We start from the raw sequence: 13,467 nt of genomic DNA, 5'->3' as shown, positions 1-13,467 counted from the left end.
CTCGCAGTGAATTCTATCCGCTACAAAAAATAAGGTAACTCCGATGAGCTACACTGTACACGAGATTTAAGAAAAAACCTGGATAAATTGCCGATCCTTTGCTGTTTGTTTTCAAAATCGCGGAAAAATTCTGGGGGTGCCGTTGACGAAAACCCAGGCTTATCATCCTTAAACCATATAATACAATTTATAAAAATTAGAATCACCTGATTAAATGTGGGGTTGGATACTTTTGTATCACCTGTAACGGCTGGACTGACTAGAGAATGCGGATGAAGTTATAAGGGCATCAGGATGGGAATTGTGTTCGCAAAAAAGATGCTCATGGTCATGAAAGACCTGATGTGAGATGAGGTTGTTTGAGAATTTAAAGAAAAGGTTAGTGAAGAGTCTGATCTGGAATGTTTCGCGCTGCGGTGCGGAAACGTGGACACATAGGAAGGAGGAAGAAGGAGGCGCCCGTAATTTACTATTGACCGTGCTCGGCATTTTAAATGATACCAATGGCCTTGAATCGGGCTGTGCGGTTCAGGAAATTCTGAACTGGTTCGCGGTTCTGAAAAATACTTTTTCCGATTTCGGAGCATCGATTCAATATACTGAAACGGTTTCTTCCTCTGAACCGTTATATCTGTTGCAAGGATTTCTTATATGTAGAATATGAAACGGGTTTTATTTTAAACGTTATTTCTTTATTCTACATCTTTTTTTCCAATACGTGACTCAGAATCCTATCATAGAGAGCAGAATATTCCTCCTAAACGTGCAGTGGCGCCGACTCCATGGGGCCTGAGGGGGTCGAGCCCCCTCAAAGATTCGTTTGGGGCGGCGGAGCCCCCTCAATAATTCAAGAAAATAATTAAGTTATATTATGCTTTGTGAAATCACAAAAATATATTGGTGATTTTTATTTCCCATGCTTGACGATAGTTACCTTTTAAAATATATTCAACAATGAGTGTTGAAAGAAATAATTACAAGGTTAAGCAGATGAACTGAATCAAGTGGTGTGAATCATGGTAATGTTTCGGTGCTGCGACACACTTTCAATTTAACCTCTTCCTGGGGCAAGACCTCCGATATGGGCCTCCCCCAATATTTTTTATAAGTCGGCCCCTCTATAAACGTGGTAATATCGAACTACTGACGACAAGAGATATGAGAATTTCGGTTCATGTCCCCCGCGAGAATTTTCACGACATTTTTGGGGAAAAACTCAATACGATAGTTCGAACCAAAGCACCAGTAGAATGATCTTTTGGTGGAAAAAATAACGGTTCACCTGTTCGAACCGGTGCACCGATTTACTTCGAAAGGAAAACTGGTCTACCCATTCTGGAAAAAAAACTAAAACTGTGAATCCGTACATCAGAAAACCGTACAATCATAGTCGTGGAAGGCATCTTAAAACTAGATAGGTACTTCGTGATTGCAAAATTTTCCTGAATTGAATTGAGCTGTTATAGGAATCATGGCTTCGATTTCTTAACTGGAAGATTTAGTTAACATAATTCTGACTGAGACAGGCGAGATGTATTGGAAAGATTTCATATTGGTTGAAGAAAACAAGACAGCACATTTCCACGAGGTTTACAGGGGCACGGCGCGTTTCAACCACTAGGTCATGATTAGGCACATAATCACACATTAGTTATCTACATCTACATAATACCCTGCGAGCCACCTCTAGGGTGTTTGGCAGGGGGTGATCAATCACCAGCATGCAGCATGCATTTGGACTCCAACATGCACACCACACCGTCCAAAAAACGTCCCGTATACTAATAAACTATACTACTATATGCTGTTAGAAATAATAATTGAATGCAGGAACATGCATTAATTTTTACATAGGTTAATAGGCTACACTACAAGTCATGCAATCTATTTACGAGTTCTATTGCTGCCGTTATAATCTCTTATTGATCGTGGAAAAAAAGACATTCGGAATCTGTCTGTTCTACAATCTATCTCTCTTATTTTATTTATATGATCTGATCCTCCGTAGTATGTTGGCGTCCGTAAGATATGGTTAACTTCGTTAGAAAAGACACTGCTCTTGAATTTATCTAAAAGGTTTAGTCTATTTTTCAATCTACGGTCCCACAGAGATTCCCGTCCGAGTTTATCTAAGAGGTCAGTTACACTAACAAGACTATCGTAACGGCCTTTCACATACCTGGCAGCTCTTCTTTGCACGCGTTCTAACTCTGTTATTAAGCCTTTTTCATGAGGTCCCAGACACTGGCAGCGTATTCTAAATGTCGTATAACGAGGGAAAATCAGCTAATTTCTCTTACTTTGTCGTCGCTTACTTACTTATTCTTGTAAATATTTAGTTATGTGTCTGATGGTGACCTAGAGGTAAAACCGCGTGGTACTTGTGAAGTAAAACTTGTGGAAAATGGTCCGCCTCGTTTTCTTCAACAGAACATAATTCTCTTCTTTAATGAAACCTTCCTTGCTTTGCTGCACAGCACTTGAACTTCGAGAGCCAGTATGTTCCTCGTGGAGTCACGTACTACGCACGAGCCATCCGAATGGACCAGAACCCAATTCGAACGGCCCTCAACGTCTGCAAGTACCTCATTGCCCAAAGGGTGAGTGAAAAACTCTATCCAACAAACCCACTATAGTAGTCTTGTTTGTTTTTATCGTGGACCTTAGCGCAAAATCTCTCTTTTTTTGGCCTTTCAATTTTCGTGAACGCGGGGTTTTTGATGGAAGTTTTCCTTCCTCTGCCTCTTCATTCTCATTCTCACAGTTCTCTCTCAATTCGCTTGCTCTCCCTGCCAACCTACCCTTCCGCTGTAGCTGTTATTACCGATTCTAGTTGACGGGTGGGATCTCGCGAAATGTCTTTCACTTCCGCGACTTGAGAAGTATGAAGGGTGGCACTCCTTCTCCCAATGCCGTTATAATCTGCCATATGATCGACCATGCTCCCTCTCCCTTCCCTTTGAAATTTCCTCCCTCAAGTGCACCCTCCCCAGAACTCATCACCAGTTCGTGCAATCAGGAGCCACGAAAAAAAACAAATAATTCGAAGAGGCTTTTCCATCAAATAGGTACCCATTAAAGTCTAATCTTTAAAGTCTAAACGCTTTATCTAATTGATGACGAAATTCGGACTGAATTTTCGGAGGACATGGCCAGTTGTTATGCAATGGATGTTTTTGAATTAATACTGAAAACCCCTATCATAACTAGTTAAAAACTGTACCTACTGGGTGAATGCTAATATTTTTCAGTGGAGAACTCCCTTCAATAATATTTTTGTTTAATTAGTTTAACATTAAATCTAACGCCAAACCTTGAAATAAACACAATTTGGAGTAAACGCTCTTGTGTCCATCCCTGGACATCCGCTGAGACGACCCCCGCCCCGTTGCAAATCACCTTCGAGTGGATTGTCATTTGTTTTTTCTACTTTTGCGATGGTGGTACGCAGGTGTACGCGGTGGTGGTGTCCCATCCGCAGACTGGCGATCTCTCTCCAGCGGCCGTCTCCTACACCAGCGGCTTCTACCACATCCCAGTCATCGGAATCTCATCCAGGGACTCGGCATTCTCTGATAAGGTGAGCAATTAATCTCATCCAGACAACCGCCTAATTCCATAGGGTAGTGTCCTTCATCAAGGAAAACGAAAGGCAATGATTGCGATTCGTTACCCAGCATTAGTGTATTCATAATATACAAATTATTTGGTTTTAGAAATACCGGTTTAGACGAATGACAATGGCCAATTTTTATCCTCATTTGAAAAAGGCCAGCTTGGCGCCCATACGATGTCACTCCACGTGACGTCACAGGGACCTAGTTTCTATCGAGTAGATAGGAGTTTTACATCGTCTGAGATTACCAATGCATGCATGAGGCACAGAGCACAGGGAAACATGTCTTAATAATCACTTATTAAAACTGGCTAAAGTCGGAAAGTTTTCTTCGTTTGATAAGGTATTAATAATCTTTATTTAAGCCAAGCGCTACCTTCTAGCAGGGTACTCTTCTACCTGCTAGCATCCTGCGTCGTAGCAGCGCTCAAAGCCTCGCCCCAAGGTCACCGACCACGGCGGCAGCGGGAACCATAATGACGTTACATGGGCTTTTCCCAGCATTCATACTTAGCCGTCGCGTTTTCGCGCGCTTGAATTTTTCACTCTTCATTTAATCGTGAAAAAATATATCGTCTTATAAAAATCTAAAAGCGTGAAATGCGTACTCCAGGAGAAATAATATTTCGATTTAGGCAATAAAAAAATAACAGGAAACCACCCTATTGCAGATCAAGCCCCATCCCACAGCTTTAAAGTAGTTTTATGTCACTTTCCTTATTTTCTGCATTTTATATGCAATCAATATATTCAATGAAATATTTGTGCGACAAGGTGTGGACTCATTACGTCAAAAAAAACTCTGTATGAAGACGTGTGTGGCCTGCACGACATTGAGCAACAGCAAGAAGTGTACTTATTTAAATACATATTGAATGGGAAATCATCTCATAGCAACCATAAGTTTACCTTTTATAATGCATCAAATGGCTTAATAATTCTGGAGGGAAGTGACAAACGAATTTTGACATGTGTTTTGAGCCTTTGCATTTAATGTCATCGTGGAGAGTACCCACGAAAACGCGGATTTCAGCCTCTCCTGAAAAATATATAATTCTGCCAAATCTGCTATCTCTTTCACCATAAATGTGCCCCAGAAAAACTTCACAAAAATAATATATTCTATTTATTAAATACCCCTATACTTTTGTCTCTGCAACATATTTATTTCAGTTTCAGCTTATTGCTAATAATCAAAATTTTCACATGAATTATTACGTGAACATGTTCAGCTGAAACTTTGCCATCAGCATTTGTTGACCATTTGGGAGCTCATAGGGGACTTCCTCGGATAAAAAAAGAGAATTGATTTTTCATGACCACTCTAATGCATGAATTCGTCTCAGGTATTACACCGGGTCAGATGTTCCATGCTAACAGACATTTCCCAAGAATTATTTTATAGCATCCTCCGGCAAGGGCGTACCCAGGATCATAACTAGGGGGGGCATGCCATGGTCTGGGTGTGAGGGGCAAGTCATGGTTTAGGGGGGGTCAAACCAGCTGGTGACATTAGTTTATGAGATTATTTCCTTAAAAAAATTATTTTTATTTTAGTTACATATCTTATGCTAATATGCTTATGCATTTATCGTGGGCTTAAAGAAAATTTGTTGAATGCTTTCGTTTCAATTCAGTACTGATTTTGCTTAAAGACTTTTGCGATCTGCCCTCCCGCCTGCCCCCCTCGCTAGGTACGCCCATATCCTCCGGGATGAGGTATGATGGCGCAGGTCACATCAGATCCACTAGTCTCTATTTATATGCTTCTGCATAAACTGGGTCCACATTGATAGGTGGTGCCTCGAACAGCTAGTTTTACCCTCTTTTCTATCGGGTTCCAAATATCGCGAAGGGTCACGGACTTTGGTCTCCCATTATGATTTTGTTGTAAATACAGATCTCCACTGTCCTGGTGAGCCGGTCCCAATATACTAAGGATTCGCCCATCACTGCGATGCCCTGAGCATGTGAGAAAAGAATTATAGCGAAAGGTCGTTCAACAAGAACCATCCGCCTCGATGATTTTATCCAATCCGTGAAATCCTGAACTATTTCATCATCCAAATGAGTGTACGTGCTGTTGTTTCCTTGCAGAACATCCACGTGTCTTTCCTTCGCACCGTCCCCCCGTACTCGCACCAGGCTGACGTGTGGGTGCAGCTTCTGCGTCACGTGGGCTACACGCGTGTCCTCTTCGTGCACGGCTCCGACACGGACGGCCGCGCCCTCCTCGGCCGGTTCCAGACCGCCTCGTCGCAGCTGCCCCCGGGGGTCACGCTGCCCGGGCACCTGGGCCCCGCCGGCATCACCATCATCGGAGGTGCGGCCAAGGCCTCCGGGGGCGGGGGAGGTGCCGCCCCCGAAGCCTCCTCGTCCGTCGACGACCTCGACGTCAAAGTGCAGGTCAGTCTCATCTTGATAACAGTGGAAATGTCACTAATGTAAAAAAGGAACAAAAGTGGACCTATAACACTTCCTTGGGGTACACCTGAGTTATTGATTGATTGCAAAAGAAGTGGGGTAACCAGGCTCTCAAGGCACTTAGTCCTAAGGGTCCATTTTGCTAACTCAATGACTTAACACCCATGGAAGCCTTTGTCCTTAGTTAAAAGGCCATGAGGTACCCCAAGGGAGGATCTCTTACTCCCCTGGGCACTGTAAAAGGTGAGCCCAAGTGTATATATCGAGTCCTCATGATTAGGGGGCACTCGCATATTAGATGGTTGGATGTTTCTTCTTCCATCTCACACCATCTACACTTCAGGTAATTTTAATAATATTCGAGTTAACTCCATCCAAAACAACCCTCTGTTCGCAACCGTTTAAGAAATACTTGATCCAACCAATTATGTGCTAATCTATCATCGAATACTTTTCTGAAGTCTAAAAAGATTGATAATCACGAGAAGCTATTATAAGCTCAGATTCCAATTTATTAACGTTTAATTTCCTGTTATAAAGTGTTTCCTGTTATAAAGTTTAAACCAGGGTGTATTACATGATCAATATTCTCAATTGTTTTGCACTTTATGCAAGCACTTCCTTTTGATGACAGTCAATGAGGGCATCTGTAACAATTGTCATTTGATGGCGCAAGTATACTTTTCAAGCGAAGCAACATATACTTAGATTTTACACTCAGAGCAAAGTTATTGCACCAGGAACAATTATTGATGCAATTCTAATCATTTTACTTCTGTGATTCAACATCGCAGACATTACACAAATAATAGCATAGTGTCAAGTCATGGGTAAAAGAATAAAATTTTCCACAATAAGAACCGTGTTATCTGAACCCTAGGCGTTATTCGAATTCAATCCTTTGGTTGTATTTTGAACCTCTTTAGTCGATGTCGTTGAAATGTATGAGCTTAGAGAATGCTATAAAGGAAACCAAAGAATTTAATTTGGAGGTAAAGTCTGGTTTACAGCAATGATACGGGCATTATTTTGCTCGAAGGCATAAATTGAAAAATTTACTTAATTTATTGGCAACACCTTGCGAGTTAGTTGTAAATTCACCACCGTCAAAGGATTTGATTTCGTCAATGGTATTTCTCGCCATTTTTGCACCCATAATTTCATCCACGAATCTCCATTCCTTGGCTATATTATTACGATTGGCTTTGAAAGAAATAGTTTTATTTTTGCTTGCGAATATCTGCATCTAGTCTCGTCGTATAAGATTTGTAATACCGGACCTAAATCTCATTAAACGGCTGTTTCTCCATATTTCTATGTGACCAGTTTTTTTCCTAAATACTTGCACAAACGTTCATGAAAAAAAGGGGCTTCTGAAAGGTTCGCTATGTAAGAAGTTAAAGAAAAGGTTAGTGAAGAGTCTGATCTGGAGTGTAGCGCTTTATGGTGCAGAAGCGTGGACATTTAGGAGGGAGGACGAGAAAAGACTGGAGGCATTCGAGATGTGGGTGTGGAGAAGAATGGAGAAGGTGAAGTGGACGGAGAGGAGGACGAACGATGAAGTGCTGGACATGGTGGGTGAGGAGAGGCAGCTTTTAGATGAGATACGGAGGAGACAGAAGGTATGGATGGAGCGAGTACTTAGCGGGGATGGGATGTTGAAAACAGTGTTAGAGGGTAGAATGTTAGGTAAACAAGGGAGAGGAAGGAAAAGAATAGGATTTTTAAATAGAATGAAAGGGAGTAGGTCTTACAGATGAATTGAAGAGGGAAGTGCATGATGGAAGGGGAGGCTCCCGGAATTCTTATTAATCACTCCATGGAAACCTACCTTAATCGGTAGAATACTTTAATAAATAACTTGAACAAAGATAGTAAGTAATCCACGATTTCATTATTCTGTGGCTATTTTGTAGGTCAAATTTTACAGTGGAAGTATCAATATATACGAACTAAGTGTTTACTTAGAAATATCTCGTAAGTTAATTAGGTACATTTTTTACGATATACCGCATTACAATGCAAATACATGAATATGGATTTTTCTCTCCGTTCCAGGTGGAGGCCGTGATTGAATTCGAACCAGGACTTGAGAGCTTCACGGAGCAATTGACCGAGATGAAGACAGCGCAGGCGAGGGTTTACTTGCTTTACGCCAGGTTAGTTTAACGCCCAAAAAATTGTGTCATACATTGTGATTTTAACCTTTCTCTGTTCCCTAAACGCGTATCTAAAGAAAAATCTGTGGCTCATTCTAATCATAGTCCAATTGTAAATATTATCGATTGCCGAATTTTCAAATTTTGGTTGCCAACCTTTCTCTGAGTTGCCATGCAAGATATTTATATCTGCGGTGTCCACGCAGTAGTAACTTCGGTGTCCACAAAGACATTGATGGGGCTTGAATGATTTTGATCCTTTAGAATTTATGTTGCTATGGTGATGGGGGTGAATTACCTTGTGTCTTTGCAGTCGTCTTTTCTCCCTTCGACCTCACACCACGCACGCAGTATTTACGAAATCCTTAAAAGACAATGGAAGTCTTGAACCGGCTGCAGTAGAATTATGTTAAGAATGCCATGGGGTAGTAAGAAAACTACTTGACTTGACTTTACTTGTGGTTTACTTAACCAGGCCCGGGTGAGGCCACAATCCGGCCCCCTCTTCCCCTGGGCCTGGGCTCTTTTACAGAGTTAATGCAATCAGGCTGTGAATTGATATGTGGCACGCAGGCCTGCAAAAATCAAAGATGGTATAATCAGCCGCGTCAAGCCTGGAGGTCCGCAAGGCGTCGTTTCCATCCTCCTTCGCCTAACATGGTGTTTTATGATCTCCATGGAAATAAATAAAGAAATGGCAGTAAAATGTCTAAATTCAACGGGTTGAAGGAAAAAAAAATCTTTGAAGGAATGCAGAAAGGCACAATCAATGAAGGATTGAAAACTGAGATAACTTATGATAAAACTTAAGATTGATGAATTGATTGATCAGCAACAATGGCAAAAGAATCTACATGGAAATCAGCATTGGAAACTCTTGGCGTAGATGTTGCTTAAGACAAGGGTATTGAACGTTGCGTTTTGAAAGTCGTTTCTCATGGGGTATAAAATGAATAATACGTTTAAGCGTCTTATATAAAGGCACAGGATCAATGTCTGCAATCTCAAACTTGAGTTAAGTCAAGATTTCTGGTATGATGAGCACCTCCTTTTTAAAGATTAATTTTTTATTATTTTTGGATTTATTATTCATAAGAAGCTTGATGTTTTGTCCGATTGAACTTAAGTTTAAGTTTACCTCTTGGATACCCATCTCAAATATAATAATAACTAGTAGCTACTAATTATTAATTGACTCACCTCTTATTTATTTAATCCTTGCACCCTTCGCCCCGTCTGCAGTCGCACGGACGCCGAGGTGATCTTCCGCGACGCGGCGCTGCTGAACATGACGGAGGCCGGATACGTGTGGTTGGTGACGGAGCAGGCGCTGGACGCCGAGAACGTACCCGTGGGCACTTTGGGGCTGAGGCTCGTCAACGCAACCAAGGAGAGGGCGCACGTCCAGGACAGCATGTGAGGCGACATTAATGCCCCTCTTCGCAATTAACACGTTGCGTACGGATCACGAAAATATTCGTTTTTCCTGAGCCATGCGTTAAGGACGGATAATGATAATAGGGTGGTTTCCTATTATTTTTTATTGCCTAAATCGAAAGATTATTACTCCTGGAGTACGTATTACACGCTTTTAGATTTTTAAATGACGATATCTATTTTTTACACTGGTGTATTCATAATATTCAAATTATTTGGCTTTAGAATTCCCAGTTTAGGCGAATGGCAATGGTCAATTTTAACATCATTTGAAAAAGGCCAGATTGGCGCCCACGCGATGCCACTTCACGTGACGTCACAGGGACCCAGATGCTATACGAGTAGATATGAGTTTTACATCGTCTGAGATTACCAATGCATACATGAAGCACAGAGCTCAGGGAAACATGTCTTAATATTCACCTATTAAAACTGCCTATAGTCGGAAAGCTCTACCTGCTAGCAGGGTACTCTGCTACCTGCTAGCAGCCAGCATCGCAGCAGCGCACAATATCCTCGCCCCAAGGTCACCTCACTTGCGGCAGCGGGAACCAGAACGACGTCACACGGAGTTTTCCCAGCATTCATATTTAGCCGTCGCGTTTTCGCGCGCTTGAGAATTTTCACTTTTCATTTTATCGCGAAAAAATATATATCGTCATTTAAAAATCTAAAAGCGTGAAATACGTACTCCAGGAGTAATAATCTTTCGATTTAGGCAATAAAAAGATAATAGGAAACCACCTTATTGCAATGTTGATAGTACTCCTGAGAAAAATCCACAGAGAAAAAAATCATTCACCCTGACCGGGATTCGAGTCCGGATCCCCCAATTACCGCTCGAGTGCTTTAGCCAGTTAACCTACCGAATCGTCAGTTCTCCTTTCATATTTGTGATTCAGGTTCGCACGATTGGGACTACTTGTAGCATCATTTGCTCAACAGTCCATACCACCTTGTCCGGCTGTGTCCACAAATATTCCCTGGGACGAATGGTGTCTCGGTAGCTTAACTGACTAAAGCACCCGAGCGGAAATCGGGGAATCCGGGTTCGAATACCGGTCAGGGCGAATGATTTCTTTCTGTGTGGATTTTTAGCACAATTGTGCACTGCGGGTGACTCTAGTAAAGATGTCTCCGTGTCTAGTCCCGGCATACTCAAATCATAATTCTTCTGCTATACATCTCTCATCACCTACTCCACGTGCATCATCCATGACCTACCTCTTTCCTTCTTTTCCACCTGTTTTGATGAAATAATTTACATTTCATACTTTGCTAAAAAAATCAATCTTTTTGGAAAAAATGTATTGTTACACGTAACACCCATATACCGAAGTGCCTAGTTACGCGGTACATGAACCAGTGTGAGTTAAAGTTTGATTGGATGAAGGATTTTGGTGGACCGGAACGGACCATGTAGGAATGCATGAACCAAATTAGGACAGGTTCTGTTTTCTTTTCTTGCATTCGCACAGTTATGCGTAGACTCGTATGAGGTAACGTCCCGTGTAACCAGGCCTTCGAAAGAACAAGATAGATCAAATTACGGGTTCATGCTGGGTATTGATAGGATAATCGAGTGAAGACCTGCGTCAAACCAATCTTAAGATTGATGTTTGTCGTCGATGATGAAATATGTGGCTAGATTTGAAAGAAAATACATTCCCCAAGGTCGTACTCTAAGCAAAGATTACGGCCTTGGGGAATTTATCCTGTTTCAACTGCTCAACGGCCGTAGATCGTTCTGCCACCTATATGTGGCAGGATTTTATTTCTCGTGCCAGACTCACACAAGAGCATCATTTTTTATATAAAATGTGTCTTCCGTTTAATGGGTCCACCGGTTAGTTGCGGCAGCCGCTTAATTAGGGCAGATCTTGGAGAACAGAACCCAATAGAGGAATATCCCAGAATATTCTCCGCCTTATTGGGACAGCATGCCGCTTCATTGGGCCATGAGTCGGCGACATAGACTCTATACTCGCGACGGAATTAAAATTTTTTGATTTCAGAATACTATCTTTTTATATTTTCCTCCTTTGATTTACTCTTATTTTACACAAATGTTCCTATTCTTACCCTATTTTGAAAGTTCTTGTTGTTATACTATCCGCTGGAGGATCGGACTTTTCTTTAATAGGACTTAGTATAAGACATTCATTCAGTGTCGCCCGAGGCTGTAAAAAATATTTTTATCTGAATTGTTATAATTCTTAAAAATCATAATAAATTAACTAAACTCGCTGATTTATTAATCAAATTAGTAGTCTAATAAACCTATGTTGCATTATAAACATTCTTTTTTCTTCTTTCTATCATTTCAACGTTTGCTTATGCCCATACACAGGATAGTTCGCCTAATTTGGACAGCCGCTTAATTGGGGAAAAGTGCACAAGTCCCGATATGTCCCAATTAACCGGAATCTATTGAATTAAAATATATCAATTTGAAAGCATGTAAATTATGATAAATATTTGCTTTTCTTTGAATGTCTTGAATCACTCTTTCCATTTAATGCAATATGATGCTTTTCAGTTACATATTGGCGTCTGCCCTTCGCGACATGAACGCCAAGGAGAACATCACCGAGGCGCCGAATGACTGCGACAACTCTGGATCCATCTGGGAGACGGGCAAGATGCTCTTCGAGTGAGTATTAGCTCCAATCTCATCTCCATCTCACCTCTGTAAGTACTAAGAGGCTATTTATTGATGGGCCAAGTCGGCCTTTTGAGCGATGCTGATCACCGTTCAACATTCAATTTAGTTTAAATAAATAAAAGATCGTAGCACTTTTCCACAAAATGTTTTACTACGTGCAACGCGTTTTGGCTCACTGAGCCATCATCTGATACAAGGTCTTGTACCATATGATGGCTGTGTGAGCCAGGGGCGCAGCTAGGAATTAATAGTGTAAGGATTAATAAAATATCCCACAGAAAGCCGTAAAACTCACCATTTTGAACCATTTATCTTAAAATTCCGCATTTTGTTAATCTCGCACCTACCGCTTATGCTGGTGGGTATTCCATACCCCCACACACCCCGGTATTAGTTGCACCTAAACCAGGGGCGCAGCTAGGAATAGATGCTAGGGGTGGGTTTTAGGCACAACCAATACTGGGGAGTTATGGGGTATAGAATACCCACCAGGGGAAGCGGGAGGTGCGGAGGCCCTCCCCCAGAAAAATTTAAGGTAAATGGTTCAAAATGGTAAGTTTTACGGCCTTCTGAGGGATATTTTTATAATCCTTACGTTATTTTATAAGTAATATTAGTCCAATTATGTAAAATGGATTAAATTTTATTAATTCTCTGAGCTCTGGGGGGGGGGGGTTTTATCCCCCAAAAGCCCCCCTCGCTGCGCCACTGACCTAAACCCCTCCCCCAAGCCTTAATTCCTAGCTGCGCCCCTGGTTAGTGGTCCTCGTTGCTGATTACAATGTTTAGTAACAATAATGCTGTCTTAGTTAAGCCCTATCACATTTTTTAATATACAACTTCCCCGTAAAGAGCACATTTCTACCTTTGGAATGGGTGTTTCCACATTAAAAATGCACAACGCAAGTATCCATGGTCCCAGGAACCCAGGCGGGAATGAAACCCACGACCTTCGGTTTGGCAGGCGAGGACCTTACCCCACTGCCACCGAAGCTGGCACTTACTATTAAAAGTAGCTATTTTTTTGGGTTAATTAGTTCATTTTTTAAATGTATCAGTGGTTTTGATGATGCTTCTGTCATCCGATAACAATTTTTCGGTACTTATCGGTCTCTGTTGATAAAAATGTTGAACTACTCCTGTAACCATGATAAATATAAACTACA

General features: G+C 41.5%; 1 protein-coding gene across 1 annotated transcript in view; it reads left to right on the top strand.

The window, feature by feature from the left end:
- Window positions 1-13,467, top strand: part of LOC124172678 (glutamate [NMDA] receptor subunit 1) — a 66,502-nt gene that overhangs the window by 17,755 nt on the left and 35,280 nt on the right. Inside the window, exons 3-8 of the mRNA XM_046552138.1 lie at window positions 2,478-2,600; window positions 3,452-3,580; window positions 5,714-6,022; window positions 8,099-8,199; window positions 9,442-9,615; window positions 12,176-12,289. Coding sequence (XP_046408094.1) covers window positions 2,478-2,600; window positions 3,452-3,580; window positions 5,714-6,022; window positions 8,099-8,199; window positions 9,442-9,615; window positions 12,176-12,289 — 950 coding nt within the window. The remainder of the gene's footprint in view (window positions 1-2,477; window positions 2,601-3,451; window positions 3,581-5,713; window positions 6,023-8,098; window positions 8,200-9,441; window positions 9,616-12,175; window positions 12,290-13,467) is intronic.

Source organism: Ischnura elegans, chromosome 1 (genome assembly GCF_921293095.1).
Source record: "Ischnura elegans chromosome 1, ioIscEleg1.1, whole genome shotgun sequence".
Lineage (NCBI taxonomy): Eukaryota > Metazoa > Arthropoda > Insecta > Odonata > Coenagrionidae > Ischnura > Ischnura elegans.
This window is presented reverse-complemented; position numbering and strand designations above follow the sequence as displayed.